Here is a 26,745-nt window from a genome sequence, read left to right as displayed (position 1 = left end):
ACTGGGCTCTCTGCTGTCAGCCAAGAGCCTGCTTTGGATCTTCTGCCCCTCTGCTACATGCACACTCTCTCTCTCAAAAATAAATACACATTAAAAAAAAAATACATCTGAACACCTTAGGCAGTGTTGGGTACCACAAGTCAGCATACAGGCTCATCAAAAGTCAAAGCTGAACCACAAATATTACTTAATTCATGCAGCATGCACACTTACAAGCAAACACAGGCAGGATTATTCTCACCTTTACCTGCTCTATATGTCTTGGCTTGATTCACTGGCATGGGCGTCATAGGTATAGGGTATAAAGGCTTGAGAGAATTAAAAAAAAAAAAAAAGAAAATTAGGCTCTTATGATAGTAAGAATATATTTTACTATTTTCTCTTACTGGTATATTGTTAGCTAGTTCTGAGGTCTCCTGGTTTGCCAGGAGTCATTAAAAAAGAAAATCACACTCACACCTAAAAGGACAAACCCCAAACCAGTAAATCTAAACCATCTTTCTTTCTCACCAGAAACCATTCTCACATTTTATACTAAAAACATACCATGCCATCACATGCCTCCTCTTTTCGAGTATTTTTGTTTCGCCATCACTACCTCAAGTCACCCCATACCTAGAGAGTGCTTGGGGTCAAATAAAAATAACTAGGGAGGGTAAGTGCACATTAAATTCTAGGACTTACTTGCACGCCTGGGCTCACTGGGACTGGATACATCATGTTTGGTGCAAAGCAGACAGGCTGAGTATAAACTGGAGCTGGCTGCTGATGACCCACCATAGATGGGCTAGGTTGTGCTTGAGGACGAGGTGAAGTTGGGGTGGTAGAAGGCTTTGGCTACAAAAATAAAAATCAACTATCTTCAGATGAAAAGCTATTATTGCAATCTGAAAACTGATCTTCTCATCTTTCTAAGATCTACTCACTTTAAATTAGTCCCTTTTACTGAAAAAAACTTTAGAAAATAAACTTCCATATGTTTAAAATAAAAGGAAAAAGTTATGTAGGAAATTAAATTTGCCAACTCATTTATTACAATAATTTGCCAACATCAATAATACTACTAAAAATGACAGCTTTTTAAGCACCTAAAAATAAGTGATCCTTAAGGAACTGGAGAAAGTTTTTAACATCTTTTTAAAATTAATTAAAAAAAATTATTTTTAATTGTTTACTTATTTTTGAGAGACAGAGCGTGAGTGGGAGAGGGGTGGAGAGAAAGGGAGACACAGAATCCGAAGCAGGCTCCAGGCTCTGAGCTGTCAGCACAGAGCCTGACATGGGGCTCGAACCCATGAGCCGCAAGATCACAACCTGAACCAAAGTTGGACGCTTAACTGACAAAGCCACCCAGGCACCCCTAGAGTTTACTTAATTTTTGAGAGAGAGAGAGAGAGAGAGAGAGAGAGAGAGAAGAAAGAACAAGAGAGCCATCAGGGGTGGGGCAGAGAGAGAAGGAGAGAGAATCCCAAGCAGGCTCTGCGATGTCAGCGCAGATCCCGATGTTGGGCTCAAACTCACAAACTGTGAGACCATGACCCAATCAAGAGTCAGATGCTTAACCAACTGAGCCACCCAGGTGCCCCCTGGAAAGTGTTTCTAAAAGTAAAGAAATATCTTCTTACAAATTTAATAGAATAATAGTTCATCGCTAGCCAGCCAGTGAGGAAGATTCAAAGATTTGCCCCAGATCACATCTAACTGATGACAAAACAAAACATGAATCTTTTCCATGGCTCAAAACATGAATCTTTTCCATGGCTCAGAAGTATTCATAAATGACCACAGAAAAAGGAACAGAAACTACAGGTTTTTCAGCATCCTATAACTGACTTTAGATGGCAGGTATGGGGGAAATCCTACCACTACTACATTTATCATTTTCGAGACTAGATTACTTCAAAGGAAGAAACAAACTTACCTGAGAAAAGGAACGAGGGTTAAACTCCTTTGCATTAGGATTCAGTGTTGATTTTCTCACTTGCCTAAACCAGGGGAAAATTAAAAAGGGCCAGTAAAATCTGCATGGAACTTATGTTTCTCTCAAGTCTTCCATACCTGTTTTGTTAAACTGCTGAACATACATTAAACAATTCTTACTGAATCACTAACCCTCTTCATTAAAACATATGCACGAATTTCCCACTCTTTAATCTGATAAGGATCGGCCAAAAAGGGGCAACTAAAAAAAAAAAATGTTAATATATAGTTCTTCTCTCAGAGGCAATCAACAAATATTTAAACTGATAGGACAAAATATTCCTAAAAGCAATCCCTAATATACCAATTCTCTAGCATGTGGGTTGGTTTGTTTGTTTTTTAAGATTTTATTTTTAAATAACCTCTGCACCCAACATGGGGCTCAAACTCACAATCCCAAGATCAAGAGTCACACCCTCTGCTGACTGAGCCAGCCAGGTGCCCCCTAGCACGCAGTATTTTCTAATGTGACAAAGCGTTTCCTCCGTGACATGCCTTGGGAAAACTCATGACTCTAAGAAATAAAAACTTTTGCTTCAAATTAAGCAGCAGCACTCTTTGATCAACAAGCCGCACTCCAAAAGTTCAGCCATAACTGGACTGTATGGAGACCAGAACAAATGAATTAACAGTGGTTAGCTTGGATTAGGTTCTGAGGCTAGCCCACAAAGATCCATTCAATTGATAATACCCTGAATGTGCAGAATTAAGTTTATCTTAACAAATCTAACCATTAAGTAAAACACTGTTTATGATAGAAAACATGCTGAATTCCAAGTAGGGGCACCAGATACTTCTTCCTCTTCTCGGCAGTGACAGTTTCCGGTCTCAGCAGCAGAGCCAGGAGGTGGGTACTGACTAGCGGCCAGGGGACAGAATTCCCAAAAGCCAGTAATTTTTCAACTCCTTGTACATTTACAGAAAAAAAAACTTTCTTAATTTAGTCTAGTTTTTGACCATGGGAAACAAAAATGGGGAAGGAAAAGAGAAGTGCAGAGTGCAAAGACCCGATGTACTTAAGACATCACTGGTTTAGCCCAGCTGTTTGTAACTTGAGGTCCACCTACAAAACAGGTCCAAATGTCCAGACAGATTCTTGAGCTGAAGGGCCCTGTACCCTTTAAGAAACATTTAAGCAAATAACAGGATGTGCTCAATTCGAGGTCTACTCACTCAGCTGCATCTTTCTTCTCCTCTTTATCATCTTTATCTTGTTTGCATCCCGGACTGGAAGTCTGAACCCCTTGGGATGTGACCTCAGGTCCCCTCTTGTGCTCCGCATTACTGAGGACTGAAGGGGAAATGCTGGGACTGCTCGGTTTGCTGCTGCCACTGGTGCAATTGCTGCTGCTATTTTCAACGAAAGAATCCTTAGCATTTGGTTCAATTTTGTCTTTGACCAAATCTCTTGATTTTTCTCCCTCTCTATTTTTGTTTAGCAGTTGATCCATAGATTCAGAAGTAGAACTTGGCTGTAACTAAATAAAGGAAATAATTATGCTTAAATATTTTAAATAACTTTATAATGAATTTTCTCCACGAGTATAAGCAAACTAATATTTGTAAGCTTGAGATATACCGAATAAGGCTTTTTTCATTACTTTAAGAATGTTTTTATTATAAAGCAATAATAGCAGAACACAATGTATATGCAACACAACCATAGTCATCTAAGCACTCCAACGTCCTAAACTCAAAAGTTAAATACTTACTTCCTGCCTTCCCTGTGTCAGAAATTGTGCCTGCTCGGTATGGAAAACATGGAAGAGCTCCTATCCTCGAACAGCCCATCACCTGGGTGAGACCAGATACTTAACAAAATGTGGTAAATGCTATGGGATCCTACAGGAAAAGCAACTTATAGAAAAAGGTTCTTCAGTGAAAGTCATCGAGTCTAAGGTAGAAAAGATTTGGTGGGGGGGGGGGGAGGGGGAGGGCGGGGAGTAGTAGTTTGGAAAATGGAATTGTCTAAGCTAAAGAAACAACATGCTTAAAAATCCAAGGGAAGAGAAGAAGACGGCTCCACACTGTGAAACAGAAAAGCACTACTGGCTGAAGCACAAATGCGTGGGTAAAGAAATGGCAAATTCACCGAAGAGGGACAAGATGATAAACGAACTTGAAAGCTACGTTAAGGACTCTAGCTTTTAATTCTCAGGAAAACGAGCAGTCACTGAAGAATTTTAAAGAGGTTTAGTACTGAGCAGATTGGTAGTTCACAAAGATGAACACAGTAGTCTTGCGGAAAATGAAATGGAGGGAGCCAAGTGAGCATATACAGTGACCATTATGGAGGCTGGACTAAGTCCTGGGCCTGGACTCAAGAAGTAGTGGGCTGGGAAGCCACAAGTAGGTGGATTCAAAGGGACACTGGACTAGACATGTTGGTCAGTTAGACCTTCTAACTTGTAAAGAAAGAAACTGCAAAATACAAGTACCATGAAGAAAAGCAGGAGACAAAAGATGTCAATGAAATAGTTGCTGAGGTTTTTAAGTTTGCCGGCCAGAAGAAAACAAATGCTACCACCGTCCCAAGATGATTTAAGATGCCATACTCCAAAGAAAAGAGAGAGAAATAGATGAAGGAAATAACAAGAAAAAAAGAAGGAAAAAGGCACCACCTAAAAAGCTGAAGAGGCAATGAGAATATAAGCAGCCGCTCCAAGCACCAAGAAGGGACTGCAAGGCTGAACAGACACAAACTATGTCTCAAGCCTCGAGACGGGCAAACAAATGTCAAAGTCTCACTCCTGAGGCTTGGCACGCAGCATTATGCATCTCAAGCTTCACTGCATCACCAATAGAGTTAGAAAGTCCACAAGCAGCTCAGGGCAAAAGGTGATAGGAACATTATTTGCACCCGGTGGCAATTTAAGCCACAATATAGGCACTTAATGTTTAAGCCGCCATTTGTTCACTATTAAGTCTTTAGTAGAGGCTAAAAACCTAACAGACCACCTGTATACTGCATAAGATTCTCTGAGTATTTATAAGAGTCTCTGAGGCAAAAATAAGACTTCTGTTGTCGTATTTGTATAAAGGAAAATCTATCGATAATACTGTGGTTGGACACTGTTCTAAATGATTTACAAACTCATTCATTTAGCTGTTACAACAGACCTATGTGATATAGACACTATTATCACTACCTTACAAATGGGCAAACTAAGGCACAATTCATACTTTTGAGCATTCTGCTGTATTTCCTACCTGCAGTATAGTAAGTAAACCTAAGTGAAAACTGAAGGCTTTTTCCCCAAAATTGAACTTTATCTTTTATTGAACTACAATTAATGTATAACGTTGTATTAGTTTCAGATGTACACCATATTCCTTCAATATATGTATATACTGCAAATTCAGTATGTCTAGTTAACAGCCGTGAAGTGCAGTTACAATTTTTTTTCTCTTATGACAAGAACTTTCAAGATTAACTCTTTTAGGGACACCTGGGTGACTCAGTCAATTAAGCGTCCGACTTCAGCTCAGGTCATGATCTTGCAGTTCACGAGTTCGAGCCCCACATCAGGCTCTGTGCTGACAGCTCAGAGCTTAGAGCCTGCTTTGGATTCTGTGTGTGTGTGTGTGTGTGTGTGTGTGTGTGTGTGTGTGTGTGTGTGTCTGCCCCTCCCCCACTCACACTGTCTCTCTCAAAATAAATATTTTTTTAAAAAAAGATCAGCTCTTTTAGCAACTTTCAAATACAATACAGTATTACTGACTGTAGTCACCATACTGAACATTACATCTCCTGATGTAACTGTTATTTTATAACTGGACGTTTGTACTTTTGACCCCATTCCCCATTTCACTGCCCCCTGGCCTATGGCAACCATCAACCTGTATGAGATTTTTTTCTTTTCTTTATGATTTTACACACAAGTGAGATTACGCAATTATCTGTCTTTGTCTGACATTTCACTTAGCATAATGCCCTCAAGGTCCACCCATGGTCACGGCAGATGACAGGATCTCTTTCCTTTTTATGGCTGAATACTCTGTTACATAACATGTGTGCATGTGCACATTTGCGTATATGTTATATAAAAATACATGTGTATCTGTGTGTGCTTACATATATACACACACAATTTTCTTCGTCCGTGCATCCATCGATGGACACCTAGGTTGCTTCCATGTCTTGACTATGGTAAATAATGCTGCAATGAACATGGGGGCGCAGCTATCTTTTTCAGCTAGTATTTTCATTTCCTTGTATAATTACCCAGAAGTGAAATTGCTAGATCATATGGTAGTTCTATTTTTAATTTTTATTTTTGAAGAACTTCTAAACTGTTTTCCTTAGTGGCTGAACCAACTTATGTTTCCACAAAAGGTGCACGTCTTGGTCAGCATTTGTTATCTTCTTATCTTCTTGGTAATAGCCATTCTAAAAGAGTGAGGGGATACTTCATTGTGGTTTTGATTCGCACTCCCCTGGTGACTGGTGGTGAGCACCTGTTCATGGACCTGTTGGCTATCTGTGTCTTCTTTGGAAAAGTGTTTATTTAGACCCTCTGCCATTTTAAAATCAGTTTCCTTGTTCTTTTGCTACTGAGTTGTAGGAATTCTTTATGCATGCTGGATATTAATTCCGTATCAGTTATGTGATTTGCAAATATTTTCTACATGCAGTAGGTTTCCTTTTCATTTTGTTGGTTTCCTTTGCCGTGTGTTATTTTTGCTCTTGTTACTTTTGCTTCTGATGTCAAACCAAAAAATATTGCTGCCCACCACTGCCAATGTAAAGGAGCTTATGCCGAAGTCTTCTAGGAGGTTTTCTGGTTTGTTTGTTTTCACTTATTTTTGAGAGACAGAGAGAGAGCATGAGTCAGGGAGGGACTGAGAGACAGGGAAACACAGAATCTGAAGCAGGCTCCAGGCTCCCAGCTGTCAGCACAGAGCCCGACACGGGGCTCAAACCCACGAAACCGAGAGATCATGACCTGAGCTGAAGTCAGATGCTTAACCGACTGAGTCACCCAGGCGCCCCTCTTCCAGGAGTTTTACGTTCAAGTCTTTAATCTATTTTGAATTAATTTTTGGGTATAGTGTTAGACAGTCCAGTCTTCCCAACACCATTTATGGATGAGACTGTCCCTTCCCCATTCTATATTCTTGGCTCCTGTCATAAATTAGTTCACCATATATGCATGGGTTTACTTCTGGGCTCTCTATTTCTATAACTGACCCATATGGCTGTTTTTACATCAGTAACAGTCTTTATTACTGCAGCTTTATACATAGTTTGAAATCAGGAATGCCTCCAGGTTTCTTCTTCTTTCTCAGGATTGCTTTGGCCATTTGAAATCTATTGTAGTAACACGCAATTTTTAGGATTGTTTATTCTGTTTCTGTGAAAAATGCCACTGGTATTTTGATAGGGACTACACTGAATCTATAGGTTGCTTTGGGCAGTATAAACTTTTAATGGGAAAACTGAAATTCTTCTGTGACTTAGAGAACAAGAAAATACTGATTGACAGTAAAATTCTCGATCATCTTTACTTTGCTAATAGGAATTAGTATTTACTGAATAGACACTGTGGGTCATGTACTAGGTTAAACACTACAGGTAGCATCTCATTTAATTCTCATAAGAACACTATGAAATCGGGTCTACAGTAATTCCATTTCAGCTTCAGAGAAGCAGATAACATGTTTCAACGTCATACTTATGGTTTTGTAAAGGCAAGATTCAAACCAGATAGTCTACTTACCTCCAAACCTCGTACCATTAATCTGTAACAGATCAAACTACTAGCAATTCTTACACACATAAAGCTATCAGCAACCTGCACACAGCTACATTAGATCCTACAGATGGGTGTCAAGGAAAATGAACGGAAAAAACAAAACCACAGGGTACTCCTAATTCTGTCTCAATGAAAGACTACAGATGTTTGTGAACCACCCCAGTTCAAGGCCAAGTGCATGTCATGAGGATGGCTCTGATGATTCATTCACAGAACACTATGCAGGACATGCAGGTATGCAGGACACTATGCACTATGTAGGACACGCTATGCATTAGATACTGTCCAATGCACTACTAGAAACTTGAACACACAGATGGCCAGGCCTTTCTTTTAACTAGCCATGTGACTCTGGGCAAATTAGTTAACTTGTCTTTGCCTCAAAGAATAGAACCTACTTCAAAGGGATGTTAGGACACTAAGGGATTTATCACACAAGCACTTAGGACAGTGTAGGACACATAGGAAATAATAAATGTAAACTAATAATGCTATTTTACCTTTAGGAAATTATAAGCTTACTCTCAAACATTCTTAATACTATTTCCTTGCTTTCCAGTATTCACTTATGGACCAGAAAGTTACTTGTAAGAGACTTAATAATACATTCACACTTATTCAGGCCCCCAACAGAAGTAAGATTAGAAGTCCTAAAGACGTAGAAGGCTAATCCTACAACTACCTGGAATTTAAGAGTCAAGTGTTAAAGATTGCAGGAAGTTGTGATCTAATAGTACAAGAACATTACGTAATGTTTTCTACTAAATGAAGTTGTAGGCTATTTAAAAACATACTAACTCTAGAGACACTGTGGTACTGACAAAAAGAGAGACATATAGACGTCATGGAGGAGAGTTCAGACTCCAGTAACGGAGCTTCCACAAGGGGACAAAGATTATTCAATTCAGTACCCTTTTAAGAGAAGGTGCTGAGACAAGCGAGAGCAACATGCAAAATAAATCTGGAAGCCTACCTCACACAATATTAAAAAATTATTCAAAAGAGATCACAGCCTCAAATGAAACTCTTACAAGAAAATAAGAATAAATCTTTAGGACTATGGATTAAGCAAAAGTTTCTAAGATATGACACCAAAAGCACACGCAATAAAAGAAAGGGAAGATAAAGTAGACTTCAACAAAATCAAAAGTTTTCAAGTTTCAAGGGTCAACATCAAGAAAGTGAAAAGACCATCTACAGAATGGTAGAAGAAATTTAGAAACTGTGTATCTGATGTGAGACCCGTACACAGAACACATAAAGAACTCTCACAACTTGATAAGACAACTCAGTTTTTAAAATGAATAGACATTTCTCTAAAAAAAGATATACAAACGGCCAACGAACACATAAAAAGATGCTCAACATCATCAGCCATCAGAGAAATGCAAATCAAAACCACGATGAGATACCACAAGGATGGCTCTAATAACAAAGACAGTAACAAGTGTTGGTAAGGATGTAGAGAATCAGAAAACATCATATACTGCTGGTGGAAATGCAAAAACAGTGCAGTTGCTTTGGCAAACAGTCTGGACGTTTTCCTCCACAGGCTAAAGACAGAGTTACCACAGGACCCAGGAATTCCAGTCTTAGATATCTATAGCCAAGAGAAATGAAAATATAACTACACTACGTTCATAGCAGCATTATTTATAATAGTCAAAACGTGGGAATAACTGAAAGAGACATCAACTGATGGATAAATGAAATGTGGTATATCCATACAATGGAATAGTATTTATCCATAAAACCAGTGAAGTACTTCTAAATGGTGCAACATGGATGAACTTTGAAAACATTACGCTAAGTGAAAGAAGCCAGACACAAAAGGCCACATATTACATGATTCCATTCATATGAAATGTCTACAACTGGCAACCGTACAGAGACAGAAAGTAAACTGTTCAGGACCTAGGGAAAGGTGGGGGGTTGGGGTGGGGGTTTAAAGCAAAAGAGTGACTGCTAAGAGCTATGGTGTTTCTTTTTGGGGCGAAGAAAAATGTTCTAAAATTAAGTGTGGTGATGGTTGTACAACTCTGTGAATATGCTAAAACCCACTGAATTGTACACTTTGTATGGCTAAATTGTATAACATGTAAATTATATCTCAATATAACTGCTACAAGAAATGTACTAACTCATATGCTCCAAAGTAAAAATGTTTTTTCCTGCAAAACATAATAAATTAAATTCAAGTAAGAAGGGACCTGAATGTCTGACTGTAAAAAATGCTAAGGAAATGGGCAATTCCTATAGCATGAGCTCAATTTATAACAAACGGAAGATCATGCAAAATAGTATCATCTCTTCTTCAGGAATCTACTCAATGACACAGCATCAAGAACTGCACTGGCAAGAAACCCTTCCCTCTGGCAGGAGGATGCAGCTGAGGCAGCCAAGTACACAGGAGGGCTTTAATTGTGTTGGAGGGCATGACATACTAAACCAGACATCTGGGCATTCAGTCATAATTCTTGGTGTCCCATCCATGCATTAACTATAGCTTAAAAAATTAAAATTCACACCTACTAACAGCACTAAAGCTGAACAAATTGTGATAAGATATGATATGTAATATTTTGAATGGTGACAATAAAAATTAAGCTATCAGCAAAAATTTATTAATTTTTAGGAAGCCAACGCAAGCTAGGAAAAGGCTGCCTTTTGATTTGACTCATCTCTTTGTAATTTTTTAAAAATGTTTTTATTATTTTTATTTTTGAGAGAGAGGGACAGAGCACTAGTGGGGGAGAGGCAGAGACAAAGGGAGACACAGAATGTGAGACAGGTTCCAGGCTCTGAGCTGTCAGCACAGAGCCGGATGTGGGGCTCAAACCCATGAACGGTGAGATCGTGACCTGAGCCAAAGTCGGACGCTTAACTGACTGACCCACCCAGGCGCCCCTGATTGATCCATCTCTTAAGACAGCCATTTTTTTCTAAGGCTAATCATCAGATCTTTTCCCTCTAAGAAGCTAAGTTTCAAGATGACCTCCTGAGTTGGTCTCAAAATATGACTTGAAATGCAAAGTGTATTACTATGGTAAAGGCTGTAGAAAAGAATGCAATGGTCATCCAGGAGAGATTAGAGTATGTTAACAAGACTTAAGACAGAGAAATGGTGTTAGAGAAAGATTTCTATCACAATACATTTGTGCACAAAGTATAAATCTGCAACTATCTAAGAACACTGAGGTCCAGTCCATCATCCACTCGCCACATCAGGTAATTAATGCCTCAGCTTTACTCTACTCTTCGTTGAATAACGTAATCAAATGAACACCAAATAATAACTTATGTTATGATGGCTTCAAATGTCACAATTATATTCTCTTTCATTTGATACCTGTTTAGTTCTTATCATAGTACATGATTTTAGTTACCTACTTAAAAGTACAGGCAAAGACAACTTGAAGAATGTTTAGCTTTCTACACACATCATTCGAGGTTTCTGGGTGTGCATATATTTTGTAAATGAAGGATATGAAAATTCTTAGGACATTAAAATCCTAACTCATTAATCAACAGTAACACTTACCCTAAAATCATTCTTAAACTTCTTTAAGTCATCAATCTGTTTTCTATGTTCAGAAACAATTGGGGATATACCTGTGAAATGTGGAACAGTTAAATACAGATTTACTGCAAATCTTTAACTTAAAATCCTTTTAGGAGGAGATACTAGAAATGAAAATAAGTTCTTTTATTCAATATATTAATCACAGATTTTGACATTGGTCAATTTATGCATTTAAATACACACAATCCTAAGAAAAAGTGTTGACCAAAAACAATCTGTATTTGGCATGAGATCAGACATATCCTTCCTATTTCCAAGTTATACAAGAAGACTTTTTAAAGCTCTAACCTTTATTTTCAGTCTTTGAGAAGCTAGGTGATGTTTCACTGGGCTTCATATTTTCTTTATTCCCTGCAGGAGAATTCTGCCTCTGATCTTGAAGCCTGGAATCCTTAGCTAAAAAAAAAATACATTAAAAAAAAAAAAAAAGTAAAATGGGAAAATATTCAACAATTTTTATTTACTATAGTTTTTGGGAAAAAACATTTCCATTTAACCAGAAGCTTTTCTCCTTTGCAGACCTATCAAACACCAATAAGTTTATTTATATTAATAGCTACTACCCAAGAATGTCAGCCCTGTTTAACAGACATTCAAGAATAACATTTATGAAATTAGTAGTATTACTTAAACAACTCCATTTATGTAAAATTTTAAATGTATGCTCAAATATATACCTATGAATGGACATTTCATTTTTCACACAATTAACATTAAACTCTAACAATGAACTTCACAAATGACATTTTGGAGCTGGAAGCCCTTTCTTACATACCCTCGATAGATGGGGTAACAGCTCTATTGGATGCAGGACTGGCAGGCGTGGGAGATGCAGCTGGAACAGGCATAGCAACAGCTTCAGCTGGAATAATACCAGCTTGGGGAGAACCAAGAACTGGCCCAGGAGGAGTATTTCCAATACTGTTCTGTCTGGGAGACCTGGGTCTGTGAGTTTTAGGGGATAATCTTGGAACTAGAAGAAAGAGAAAAGTTAGACGTTAAATTCTCAGCTCAAATGTCACTTCCTCAAAGAGGCTTCTTTGAAAATACAGGTAAAATAGTCCTAATTTGACCACCATCCCAATTACTCTTTATCCCATCACTCTGTTTTCTTTTCAGAAGTCTTAAGGAATCGTGGTGGTGACCGAGAACACAAGTATCTGAAGAATGACAACAATTATTAATACCTAAGTACAAATGTAGTTTTTCCTTGTAAGTAAATGTATTAATTCTAAAAGGAAGTACTTTAAATCACGTTAGATCCTGGAATTCTAAGACAGGATAAACACTACTTTTTAAGATGAAGTGAGAGGTCTCTTTAATAATGGGGTAGAAGGTCCCAAAGAAATGGGCTTATTTGTTCCTCCTTCAAATAATAAACTCAAACACCTTTTGGCAGCTTGCAGCCAATCCTGTATGTTCTTTTTCTGCCTCTTCAAGAGCCACTTTGCAATAACTAAGAAAATTGGGGAACCAATTTAGCTAAAAGAGGAAGGTAATTCATGCTGGGATTCGTACTCCACTTGAGCTCAAGTAAGCATCTAATAGGTTTCCTCTTCCATTATAAACTTATTTGTAGAACTCAGATTCAAAGATTTAGAGAAAATGGTTCAATTTGCTTCACTCTAGTTGTTCTTTACATTTTGAAGTCATAGGATCATGGAAAGGAAACTTCAACGACTGTCAATTTTCTAATAAGTATAAAAAAACAAACCTGTAACACTATTCTGCGTATAAATATAAGAACAGTTTCTATTGTTTCACTTCTATAATCATGTTGTTACTCTCAAACTCATCTCCAGATTCTAAGTAATGTCAAATAATTAATGGTACAACAGAAGAAATAGGTTTCTAGACCTTCCATTCTCTTGTTAAATGAATCATTTCCTTCTAATAACTACTATCTAATTTCTAACTAGATTATCCTAATTAATACCTAATTTCTAATATCTAAAATCTAATTTCTTTTGGTTTTCTTTAAAGATCAAGGAAGAAAACAGAAGTACAAGGGAATTTACAAGAAAATTATACATACATGATTCTGAGCAATATATATCACCTAAAGCATTCAGCAGAGTTTGGAGATATTTCTGGTTAAGTTTAAACATCTTTTTTCTTGGGGGCACTTGGGTGGCTCATTCAGTTAAGCATCTGACTCTTGGGTTTCAGCTCAGGTCACGATCTTACGGTTTTGTGAGTTCAAGCCCCACGTTGGACTCTGTGCTGTTGGCACGAAACCTGCTTGGGATTCTCTCCCCACCCCCTTGCCCCTCCCCCACTTGTGCTGTCTCTCTCAAAATAAATAAACTTAAAACATTTTTTTTAAATAAAGATCTTTTTTTCTTTTTAAAAAATTTTAAATGTTTATTTTTGACAGAGAAAGAGAGAGAGAGAGAGAGAGACAGACAGAGCATGAGTGGGGGAGGGGCAGAGAGAGAGGGAGACACAGAATCTCAAGCAGGCTCCAGGCTCAAGAGTTGTCAGCACAGAGCCCAACGAGGGGCCCAAACTCACGGACTGCGAGATCATGACCTGAGCCGAAGTCAGGGGCTCAACCAACTGAGCCACCCAGGTGCCCCAAGATCTTTTTTCTTTTAAAGATTCTATGTGCTGATTAAGATAGATGGTAAAAGGGGCGCCTGGGTGGCGCAGTCGGTTAAGCGTCCGACTTCAGCCAGGTCACGATCTCGCGGTCCGTGAGTTCGAGCCCCGCGTCAGGCTCTGGGCTGATGGCTCGGAGCCTGGAGCCTGTTTCCGATTCTGTGTCTCCCTCTCTCTCTGCCCCTCCCCCGTTCATGCTCTGTCTCTCTCTGTCCCAAAAATAAATAAAAAACGTTGAAAAAAAAAAGATAGATGGTAAAAAAAAAAAAAAAAAACAAAAACAAAACAAAAAACCTCTATCACTGTGTGCTCTAACTCTCCACAGTTATGGAAGCAAAACATTAAATTAACTGTAAGTTCTTATCAAAGTGTATTTTTTATAATTTTATAACTGCTGTCAGCACATTCCTCAGGCTAATCACAGATAAAACTTGGGCCCCTCGAGTTATGTTTGATATTCTTCATAAGGGAAATACAATCAGAAATTAGCGCCATATACACATGCTATTAAAACACAAAGCAGGCTCCTGCGGGGCTCAGTCAGTTAAGTGCCAACTTCGGGGAAGGTCATGATCTCGCAGTTTGTGAGTTCATGCCCTGCATCGGACTCTGTGCTGACAGCGTGGAGCCTGGAGCCTGCTTTGGATTCTGTGTCTCCCTCTCTCTCTCTCTGCCCCTCTTCGGCTCGCATACTCTCTGTCTCTCTCTCTCTCTCTCTCTCTCAAAAATAAGTAAACGGTAGAAAAAAAATTTTTTTTAATTTTAGAAACACATAGCACTGTAAGCCCAGATGTTTGTGGAATGAATCTGTGGACAAAACTGCTAAGAAGATAGGAAGTATGGTCCCTCATACTGTATTTGCTTTATATTTGAGTGCTACTTTATAAAACTATGAATTATGTTCATACTTACAAATCTCATATGAATCTTATCACAAGTCCATAACGTAGAACAGGCTGAAATTAACCCATTGACAAAACTGAAACTCAGAATGATCACATGGTTTGCTCTAACATATAGTGAGTGGTGGAGCCCTTTGTACATGCAGAATTCCAAAATGAACACTGTCATTATGTTCCAAGCCAAGTGTTACCTACCCCCGCTGACCACTGATGACCATGTGCCCCCCGCAGGACTGGTCCTTGCTGCTGGAGGAGCAGCTGCTTCACTTGGTGGAGTATGGGATACAAATTCTAGGCCACTGGAAATGGAACCCCTCCCAGCAGAAACTCTGTGATTTCGAGGGTGTCGCTGGGCCTTTGGGGACATCCTCGGAGGCCCTAAGAAAGGAATAGTGAACATCACATAAATGATACAACGTCCATCAGTACAACTTTTCTGCTAAACACATATACCCCATTCACACATACACACACACACCTCTCTCTACTTTCTCCTTGGTTATAAAAGAATGAACAAAAACAAAAACAAAACAACGTATTTTTGGCCATATTCTTTCAGAATTCTTTTGTGGAATGCCATAAGGTTTTATAAATAAATTTTAGATTATTTCCCTTTATTTTTAAAGGAAGGGAGGGATGAAGCTGACATAAGAAATCAAAGAGATGTCATAACTTTTCAAAGACTTTTGGCAATTTGTTTAATCTATATCCATTACTTGTAGGCATATAAAAATAAAAACAATAAAATGTTAACAGAAGTTATGGTTACCTAAGTTTTATTTTACCACACACTTTTAGCTTTTCCCCTCAAATTTTCTGTATTACTTCTAAAATTAGGAAAAACAATTTTAAATAAAAGACTATTGATCCCTATATGCTTTTATACTATGGAAACATATCTACACACCTTTCTTAAATTTCTATAAAATCTTAGTTTATCTACCTCTTCTGCCATGGTAATAAATTTTACAACCCATGCCTTAAAGCAGTCTTCACCTGTAAGCAGTTTCTCATACTTAACCAGGCTATGAGCTGAAAATTCTACTGAAAAGACCTGAAACACTAGAATAATTGACATTTGGAGAAGAAATTTGCACTATATAAATTGTCAAAATTCTCGGTCATTAATTCTGTCAACCCATTTGTGATTTCTATTTCTAAAAAGTCTACTCTGCAGTCGAACAAAACAATCAGGTGAAAACAGTAGACAGACTTGCTCTCAGTAGAGAAGCCAGACAGTGCTAACACTCAGTAAAACTCACTGTTAATGTCAAAGCCAATCTTCACCCTCACCTTGCTGTTGAACTCTTTAGAATGTCAAACAAATTTGTGTTCTCAGTAGGAATTTACCCATGGACACAATGTTAAAAAGAAATGTTAGTGTTATATATCATAGTTTTCAACTGGAGAAGTGATTTACATGAAAAAAATTGAATTACGAATTGGGTAACTGTGTATCTATATATCTATTTTTTACACCCATTTAGAGAAAAAGAACAAGAAGGCTAATTGGTACAGCGCAATGAAATCAAACTCTTAACTTGGAAAAAAATTCATTCTTTTTGATAATACATAAAATACAGAAACAAAATGTACTCACCTATACTAAATACATAAAACCATTGTATTTAATATTTAGTGGTTTTACTTGTGAAGTTCACACTTTAAACATGCTTCAGTGTCATCTAACTACATGACTGGAAAACAGTTTAATTGAAACTAGTTAAAAAGAAAAATTGGATAATGTAGCAGCCTCTCAATATGCAGAGGGTGTACTTCTGCCCGAATAGTCAGTCCATAAGCAGTCCTGACAATTTACTGTGGTGAAGATGTACGTACTCACTAGTGAGTCCTGTTTTTACTCAAACAATGCATCCCAACAAATACTTCAAGAGAATTTAACTTCTTGTTTAGTGGCCACCATTACAGGCACTTTTGTGCAAGGAAGTCACCTTGAAAATCAGTGCAACATGCTGTTCAAGGTTAGCTACTTTAGTGAAGATCCCATGACCTCCGTCTTGCCTAGATGGCAACAGTTTATTAAAAAGCAGCCAACATAGTTTTCTCCAGGGAAGCACTGCCAGAAAACTGTATTAGTCTCAAGAGTAACTGTATCAACTGCGATTTTAATGAACAAAGCAGATCAAAATTCTAACACAAATACTCTGAAATAAACATCAAAAGGAGTTATTCAGAAAACAGGTCTTTAACATATGCACTGCATTTATATTAAAACGTGACCTTCCTACAATACCTCCATGTATTTGCTACATAGCAACAGAGGGTATAGCATCAAATACTGCATGAAAACTACAGGTTTGTTTTGTTTTGTTTTTGACAAGGGCACATGGTTTTTATTAACAACTTTATCTTAGATCAAGGACTTCTTCCAGATTAGACTTTCACTAGAAAATATTATGACGCTAATTTTCTTAAATCCCCCAAACATAAGAACAATCTCCATATTATAATCTAAGAGTAAACACACGAAGGCAACTACATGGACTGTCCCTCTCAAAAAGGACCTCTAAACCACCATTCCTGCCTATGGCCAACAGGTAGGTTCACTAGTACCTTGGCCAAGTAACTGTAAAATAATAGGTTCTTTTTTATCATTATTTTATTTTTTATGATAGCTTCTACAGTAAGGCCAAGACTGGGTAAAGAAAGTTCACTGTTCATCATTAGCCACTGTTTACATTGCATATTGAGAGGGACAGAAACCTGGAGTAGACCTTCTGGGGCTGTAAAAGAGCACCATTACCAGGCAGAGATTAAACCCTCATTCTTACAATCCAGGACAGTTCATTGCTTCACACAGTATTTACCACATTTCTCATGAACAAAAGGTTAATAGAAATAGTTTTAATAAACTAAAGTTAAAACACGGAAATTATAGGTTATTAAATAATGAAGAGGAAACTATTTTGTAATTATAAACTCACATAGGAGTTAAACAAAGACAAACAAAAACATGAACAAATTGTGGTATTGTACCTTCTGAAGACATGCGTTTAGGCATAGTAGAGACAGGAGCTGGAGAACCATGAGCAGAGGGGTGAGACGGGGGTCTGGATGGCCGCGAGGGGGGCCTGGAGGGCGGCCGTGTAGGGGTGGCTGCCCGAGGTGGAAGAGAGTTGGGACCTGACTGGTAGCGAGAAGGTGGGCGAGAGGAAGGAGATGGGCAAGGCGATGGCCAGGGAACACCTGACAGAACAAATGATATGAAGGAAAGTATAAAAACTAAAGAAAAAAATGAGGGAAAAAAGTAAACAGAAAAAAAAGTAAAATGACAAAAATGATTTCTTGTACATTTTAACCCTTTGAGGACAGTCATTTGATTTGTGATAAGTTTTAGCATAACTTAACTGACATAAATTCACATTTTACTTTAACCTCCTTAAAATTAAGTCTCTTTAAATGAACACACGTTCCCAAAGGGTTAATTAGGATCTACACATACTATTGAAGAAGACAGTTAAGACTTTCTGCCTATTAATCCTGGTTCTATGACTGTTTCTCAGTAATCAATCATTAAAAGGAATATAACATAAACTAGATAATTTCACACAATAAATCACAAAACTCAGGAAAATAAGATTATTTACTATATTAGTTTTAGCTTTTGAAACATGAAAATAAGCAGCAGCTATTATATCCCATTAAAAATGCTGGTTTTTTTTATAACCATCTGTGATTTTCATCTAGTTTATACTTGAAGACTCAGTTTGAAATCTCATCAAGCAAGTCCATTTTAAGTAGAAATAAACCATTACTACTATTTTTTGAGTCACAGGAGTGACAAAGGTTAATATTCATTGCCTTTTCAAGAAAACATTCCAATCTTAACAAATTAGAAAAAAGAAGGGGGACCTGCTAAATAATTTATGCAGTAAACACTTATTTAAGAGACTGCTTAATAAAGAATGCAACTACAGAGCAGTCATCACCAAATAAAGTGACACTGAGGGACAGGCACAGGTAAAGATACAGCTAATGTGTAACATTACACAGCACACAGCACTTACCTTAATCTTAGGAAACAGTCCAGGTCTCCTCTCCATAGGGTTCCACACACTTGAGTATCATACATTTCCTAGCCCCCTTCAGGTTTTTTACTTGGAAATTCTGTTCATAAACAACTAAAATTCTTTACTCAGTGAGCAAAGAAATTTCACCCCCAACACTAAGTACAGAAAATACTCAAGAGTGTTTATTTGGAGAGGAATTCTGGAGAAAGACTCAACAGAAACAACTGAAATTGGAAACTCAGTGTTCTCTCCTTTCCGTTTTAGCTTTCCAAACTTGAATACCTTAAACTGAACGTCTACTTTGTTCCCCGGGTGAGTAAAGTAGTATTGCTATTGTATTTCCCTGTGGCCTAAAACACTGCTGTCCAGTATCCCAGACTCACACGGAAGATCCACAACCTAGGATTTAGAGGTAGAGCGGAAAAATGTCTTCTTGCTCTAAAGATGCAAGTCTCCTTCACTTTACTTCTGCTAAACTATAATATCCATCCTTAAACTAAGAGTTGTTTTTATCGTTTATTTAAGCACATTTCTTTCTTCACCTTCTTCACATGACTCTTGGTCATGTCTTGTAAATCCTTTCTTGAAGTAAGCAGAATATAAATGTATAAACGGTTTACGAAAATGAACCTGAATTAACCACTGAGTGTTTCACACAGACTAGGATTTTCCATATAAACTGTGTCTAAATCATTTTATCATCCAGGGCTTTAAAAAATTGAGAGCCTACCCAAAGTTTCCAATTTCTTTATACGTGGAGTGTTTTTTGGCCAAGTGAGTATCTTTGGCTAAATTTAGCACTTTATCATACCATGTGAGAATCTCATCATACTAAATACGGTATATGCCAAAGACTTATACAAATTTTACTCATTTGATATCCACAAAAGCAAATTTTAAATAGTTTTGAAGTAAAAACTACTCCACAGAAATCACTGAAGGTGTGCATGCTCTTACCAATTATGCTAAACTTAAATACTTAGAAAACTATGTATCTGATCATTGACATTGACAAATTTGGTCAAAATACTTGCCTCCATTAACTACTCTTTGGTCTGAACCAGAATTCGGGTTGAAATCTGAAGTGTGAGAGGTGGATCTTGACGGCATGGAGCCCGATCCAGGCTGGCCCATACGCGGTGAATTCTGTCTCCCACTTCCCCAGGATATGACTTCTCTGTTTCTTTGTCCAGGAGGAATATATTTATTTTCCCTGAAAATGAGAGATCCTTTAAATCATTTTATCCTAATAGATATCAGGCCAATGAAACAAATTGAAAAGTAATTTAGGCAGAAGTGAATGCTTGTTATAAAAAGGTTAAACACTAAACCAAACTGTCTCACTCCCAAACACCCCTATTCTTCCATGTTACCCTCAGGTCTAGCCTCTAGCCTTTCCTTTTCTCTCAGATTCTCCTCCTAAGCAAAAAAGTTTAACAAGTGTATTCATTCTTATCCTACTTGGCCTCTAGACGGCTGATTCTAATATCAAATGTGGTCTGTCTTCTTGAAACTTTCTTTGTCCTTGCTTTCTCTAATTTGTTTCCTCTTGGTCTGTGGCTAGTCATTGGATTTTCATTCAATACCAGCAATACTGACGAATCCTAAAATCCACACTGCCAGTCCCACAGTCTCAAAATCTCCCACTGAACAACACTTTAATTCCAATCTTCAGACTCTAAGTTGTGTCTTCAAGAATTTATATCTTATTCTATCAAGTATGTAGCAGATGGTTCTCAACACGTGTTTACGAATTAAATCTATCTAAGGCTTGTGAGCCCCTCAACTGCGATAAATTGAACAAATAAGCTCACTCTCCCCTCACACTTGCTCTATGTTTTACCAGTACAAACATCAATCAACTTAGTTATCAAAGAAACCTTAGGGTCAACTGGTTTTTCTAACCTTTCTATCACCAGCCCTGGCCTAGGTGGTTACCAAGTACTCACACTTGAACAATTTCAATACACTAACTTGTCTCCCTGTTTCAACCAACCCTCAATGTCCCAGAGTTCATTCACACCATCCCCTGCCTACAGCGTGCTCTTTAACATGACACAAAGTCCTTCACTACCTCAGTTCCTATCACCAGATGCCAACACTGCACCCCCAACAGCACCCTGTATTCCAGACGTACAAAATAACCAGCCTCGTCCTCAGCTGGCTAGGTTCTTTCACGTGTCTTTTCACCATGCAAGGAATGCCCCTCTCATACTTCTCTCTGGGCAGTAGACACATGTACTATCTTATCACAAAACATCACCTCCTCTGTGACGCGTTCTCGGACTCCACAGTTACATGGTAGGCCATCCTCACTCTGGATATTCTTAATACTTTGAACACACCTCTAACCTAGCAAATCCTAGCGATCTGTTACTATGCTCTGTGCACCCCCACCCCTATCTGATGACTGTGTTTTAAGCAGCTCTTCCAAACCTTGGTTTGCTCATCACTGTATTTCCAACACTTGGCTTCGTAAAGCTTGATGCTCAAAAAATATTTTCCAAAATTACTATAATCTTTTCTCTAACAGAATCTTAAACCAATTCCACTTGCATTCTCTACCTAAGCTATATTAAAGGAAGATGAAATATAATAATAATAATACACCTTCTCACACAGACCTTGAGTTGTGTATCCAAAATACTGCATCATGATTTCCTTTAAATACCTAGTGTTTATGCCGTGGCCCTCACGTTCACTCGAATTTCTCTGAACTGCTGTGTATTTTTCTTCTTCACTCCTATCATCATTTTCCAGGGCCACTCGGGCTTTGTACTGGGCACTTGATTCAATTTCTTCTGCTAACTGGTTTGCCCTTGCTTCTCGTTTTAAAAATTCTTCTGAGTTATCCCTTTCTAAGGGTACCCTGAAACGTGAGGAAAAGAAAAAGCAAAGTGAGTATTTTAAAGTCACAGTTTATAGAACTGTCCCAAAACACTATTAAGAAAGTTGAGAGTTTGAAATACGGGTAGAACTATAAAAGAATTACACTGATCTACTTATGTATAAGTCAAAATTAGCTTTTTATTCGGTTTCACTTTTCCCTAGAGGAATGTAACGTTTCCAAAACAGGTTAAATTGACTACTGCCCCATAACATCTATACTTGCAAATTCAGAGTTTTTACAGCTTAAAAAAAAAAAAAAATTATCTAGAGCATAAAATTAGGTTATATGTAAACTAAATGTATTCCGTTTTAATGAGAATTTATCAGCCTAGGTAGTGACAGGATTAATTCTTTCACATAATTGTTTAAACTAAAATCCAACAGAAATATTTATTTATTCAACATCCTAACATAAGCTGATGAAAATCAAAGACAAATTCGCTTAAAAAAGTCAATTTTCTAAACTTACGTATATGAAGATAAACTGCTATCATATGTAGACACTACACCATAATTTTCTTCATTATATCGAAACATATCATTGGGATCCCATCCATTAGACTAGAAGAAAATAAAGTTCATTTTTCAAAATGACAAAGTATTTCTCTTCTTTAAGTACAATTAATATCCTGCATTAACACTATCTATCATATATAACAGCAAAATCTAGCTAATTAAAAAACAGGCAAAAACTTCCTTTAAAAACGTTTTAAGAAGAAATTTTTCTTCTATATATCACCCCTTACAAAGTGGCAAATGACTATATAAAACAATTATTTCAGACAATATTTGTAAAAGTTTAGAACATTTCAAGTTACTTCATAAAACGTAAGCATTCAGGTCAGAATTCTTTCCCTACTCCTTAACAGCCAGCTTTCTATAGGGCAAATACCTGAGACCTTCTCGAGTTGACTGATCATGAGATCTACGAGGGATAAAGGATGCTTTCTGACAGCCAAAACTACTTCCAGAGTTTCGGGGGAAGAAGGGAACAAGCCAGAGCTTTCACTGCTGCATCCCTATTTCAAGGTGTGAGCATGGTACCAGATCCTGGCCATCCCCTCCTTTCCCCTGGGTATGCTCGAAGAGACAGCAGCATGAGAGAGTAAACACACAATCACTGTGCAAAGTCACAAGAGCTGGGTTTTAGAACTGGTCTCAACATTAACAGCTTCTATGGGTCCTGAGCAAAGGGCTCAGTATGCTAACCTGTAACCTCAGCGTAGATAACTCTACACTTCTATGAGGAAACTACCACTGTCAAAAGCTAGCCTGCATTCTTTAATCTGTAAGAATCAACCAACTGGGGGCAGAGGCTGCAAGAATCTTCACTAGTGAATATTAATGCCTAGATAGTCATTTCACTAATGTTGCAACCCCTTCAACGTTTAAAGTCTGAATGGTGTAAAGGGACAAAATAGAGTGCATAATCCTTATCCATCTCAGAAAGAGGACACAGCATTATCCCAGTATTTCTGATGGCAACTTTAATACTAAAGCTTGCCTCTGAAGGCACCCATCAATCTTGGGTCCTTCTGTGCTACTCCAGGCATGACTATTCTGTAATACCACCAATCAAGCAACTGCTTGAGGCTAACATATGTGGGCTGGAGATCAGTTACATATAGAGGCTTTAAAACTGCGTAAGTAGTATATGTTCCATATAAAAAATCTAAACTGTGCAGGAGGATATCCAGTAAATAGTAAAAGTCTTCTGGGGCGCCTAGGTGGCTCAGGTGGTTGAGTGTCCAACTCTTGATTTCAGCTCAGATCATGATCCCATGGTTCATGAGCTTGAGCCCTGTGTCAGGCTCTGCGCTTAAAACTTAAAAAAAAAACAACTATGGGGCACCTGGGTGGCGCAGTCGGTTGAGCGTCCGACTTCAGCTCAGGTCATGATTTCACGGTTTTTGAGCTCGAGCCCCGCGTCAGGCTCTGTGCTGACAGCTTGGAGGCTGGAGCCTACTTCGGATTCTGTGTCTCCCTCTCTCTCTACCCCTCCCCTGCTCATGCTCTGTCTCTCTCTCTCAAAAATGAATACACTTAAAATAAAAAAAAAAAAAATTGGGGCGCCTGGGTGGCTCAGTCGGTTAAGCGGCCGACTTCGGCTCAGGTCATGACCTCGCGGTCGGTGAGTTCGAGCCCCGCATCGGGCTCTGTGCTGACAGCTCAGAGCCTGGAGCCTGTTTCAGATTCTGTGTCTCCCTCTCTCTGCCCCTCTCCCGTTCATGCTCTGTCTCTGTCTCAAAAATAAATAAACGTTAAAAAAAAAAAAAAATTAAAAAAAAAAACAACAAACTTAAACTCTCAAAAAAAAAGTTAAAGTCTTCTAATCCCAATGTCTATAGATAACTATGTAAACTCACTACGTATCTCAATAGTGAGTACCTCTTCCTCAGACAAGAAGCCTAAGAGTCATACTTTGACCTCATCTCTAGGTAAAGTCAACAATTAAGACACCCCTTTCTTACCCTTTTCTTAGGCTGCCTTCTTCTGTAAAGCTTTCAAAGCAAAACATGCCAGTATTTCCAGTTTCCCATGCTTCCCAATTTAAATTTGTAAGTTGCTTGTTATGATTTACTTTAAAAACATAGAAATAATTCCTAAGTGTGGGGAGAAGTCTCTGTTTAGACAAAAAAACTGCTGCTTTAAATACCTTCGCTACAATGATGACAATATACTTCAATTAAAACTAAATGATAGGAGGTCACACCATATCACATGACATGACCACAGTCTGATACTAAGCAAAAAGATTTTACTTACTACGTCGTTTTCCAAAGCCTCCAGTTCCTCACTGGTAGTGAGTTCACCTGCATCCCAGGGCTCCAGGTCCTTCTCTTTGTGTTCACCATTCACTTTAGCACTGATAGCAGAGTCAGTAAAAGCGTCTGCAAAAGATGGACTTAGTTGAAAGATCATACAGCCAGACAACAGGCTACGCTAACACATACATAAATTATCAACAAAGAGGTATGTGAAAAGTAATTATGAAATAGAAAGAATAGAATTAATGGTATGCTTTCAGAGACGTCATGCTTCTAACACCATCATCTTCAAAAAACTTTCAGTGAAGGTATGTTCCCAAGTAATTTTAAGCCATATGAAGTATGTTTTAAGGTATTCACACAAGTCATTATATTAAAAATAATTACTGTACTTTGTGTTTCAGAAGTGATCCAGAAGATCTCTATCAATCCAACCTGAAGTAGAGTTTTTGTTTAATGGATCCATTAATTAGATACAATCTCAGAGCTGCAGCCAAACATAGGGAGATATTTTAACTTCCGAATCCAAGTCTACATGCAGAGGGCAATATCCTAACATACTCTCGCCATCAGTAACTGAAGCCAGTCTAAGTGACCAAACCCTTCATAGAATCCATTTTTCCCTGTAACTCTGTTATAAAATTCAGGCCCCACAGTGTCACCTATCCCCAGAAGGTTCAGGTGGCAGGCCTACGTACCTGGACTTCCCACCAACACTTTCTCACTCTTTGTGCTCTCTCCTCCTCTGACTAATGTTAACGAGGAGCACTAGCTTGTGAGAGCATTACTATACTCAGCTGACAGGAAATACCTAGTAGCTGCTGTCCAGTGAAGAAAATTTTTCTCTAGATAGGTTTTAGGACCAGGTAAGTAAGTCTACTTGGGCAACAATAGTATGGGGAAATGCTTTGAAGATACAGGCTTGCGCTTAAATGGCTGGGCCCACAGGGTTACCACCTAGCACAGGGCTAGGGAATCACACTTTTCTGCTAGAAGATACTAGCTCCCAGTCACTATGCCTTCACCCTTACTATAAGCTGCCACCAAGGAGTGGGAAAAGGAAGTATCAACAGCGGTGTCTCTTAAAAGAGAAAATTCCAGAGGGATTTTTTTTATTTGGTACGATTTCTATAATGGTCATTGGCTCCCCAGTGGGCAAGGTGATTCCAAAGAAATTCGAGCCAGCCAATTTAGGCATGGCACTACAAGCCCAGTGTCACTACTAGCTCTTACCTCCTCTCATCCCAAACTAGGGATGGATGGGTGTGTGTGCGTGCACACCAGGAAATAAAAGCATAACTGCACCTGTGGGCTTAGCTGCCCGCTCTTCCAGCAGCGTAGCTCCTATTACTAGCAATTACAAGAGCTAAGAGCATAACAGGGGGGATCCCAACAACAGCACGCCTTAGCGAGGAGTGGGACAGAGCATCCACCGGAAGATGAGCGCACCTTGGAAAAGCTCTCTAAGAGGGTCTAACAGAATGCTGCTGTCCTCATAATGACACCTTCAGATGGAAGACACTAATGGTCCCAAAAACTTGGCCTTACGTGACATTCACCTGATACGAGCCATATTCTATATCAACTTATGGTTGCACGAATTCTTGGTAAAAATTAATTTTGCCAGTAAAACTTCAAGAGAACGTCAGTCATAACTTCCTGAACTTACTGAAATTCCCTATTCTCTCGCAAAAACAGAACAGAAAACTATAATACAGGAAAATTCAAGCCAGTCATGTCCTGTTTTGCAGTAAGCAATACGATTATTACGATTAACTTATACTGCTGATCCTATTCATGTTTTAATTACACTAGTTTTTTGAAAGGCATCTGCTTCAGTGCATAAAGCATTTACTTATGTGGCAACCCAGAATTGAAGATGATACTCTTTTTATTCAAGAAATTAAAGCTCAAAGCAGCAAGAGATATTTTTACAGAACCACATAAATGGACTTATTCTCACGGAAGTGCGCGTGTGTGTCTGTCAAAGTGTTCAGGAAAGACAAGGACTGAGTCAAGCTGTCCTCAAATTGATAAATGTGTTCTTATCAGTATTATCCTACACAAAACCAAAAGGGACCCAATGTGGAAAAGCAAGCATCTAACACTTCACTGAACCAAGTTTTAATCTGCTGATCACAATTTTAGGCTGTATTAAGAGTCCATTAATAAGTAACCGATTTTTTTCAATACTGTATTGTTATCTTAAATCTTCTGTTTATAATACCGATCTTG

General features: G+C 38.3%; 1 protein-coding gene across 12 annotated transcripts in view; it reads right to left on the bottom strand.

The window, feature by feature from the left end:
• ATXN2 (ataxin 2) overlaps positions 1–26,745 on the bottom strand; it is a 147,319-nt gene that overhangs the window by 55,760 nt on the left and 64,814 nt on the right. For 8 of the 12 annotated variants that reach the window (XR_009250699.1, XR_009250696.1, XR_009250698.1 and 5 more), the window contains exons 6-18: positions 24,509–24,633; positions 22,212–22,303; positions 21,525–21,722; positions 19,888–20,066; positions 17,820–18,065; positions 15,018–15,200; positions 12,095–12,292; positions 11,608–11,715; positions 11,278–11,348; positions 3,154–3,458; positions 1,922–1,985; positions 685–837; positions 242–308 (exon numbers count right to left, since the gene is read on the bottom strand). Coding sequence is in view for 8 of the 12 variants with exons in the window: in XM_058691672.1 (XP_058547655.1) it covers positions 242–308; positions 685–837; positions 1,922–1,985; positions 3,154–3,458; positions 11,278–11,348; positions 11,608–11,715; positions 12,095–12,292; positions 15,018–15,200; positions 17,820–18,065; positions 19,888–20,066; positions 21,525–21,722; positions 22,212–22,303; positions 24,509–24,633 (1,989 nt within the window). In the remaining 4 variants the exon portion in view is untranslated. The remainder of the gene's footprint in view (positions 1–241; positions 309–684; positions 838–1,921; positions 1,986–3,153; positions 3,459–11,277; positions 11,349–11,607; positions 11,716–12,094; positions 12,293–15,017; positions 15,201–17,819; positions 18,066–19,887; positions 20,067–21,524; positions 21,723–22,211; positions 22,304–24,508; positions 24,634–26,745) is intronic. The other 4 variants (XM_058691670.1, XM_058691674.1, XM_058691668.1 and 1 more) reach the window with 3 other exon arrangements.

This window comes from Neofelis nebulosa, chromosome 11 (assembly GCF_028018385.1).
Source record: "Neofelis nebulosa isolate mNeoNeb1 chromosome 11, mNeoNeb1.pri, whole genome shotgun sequence".
Taxonomy (NCBI): domain Eukaryota; kingdom Metazoa; phylum Chordata; class Mammalia; order Carnivora; family Felidae; genus Neofelis; species Neofelis nebulosa.
Note: the sequence above shows the minus strand (reverse complement) of the source record. Positions and strands in the feature narration are given on the sequence as shown.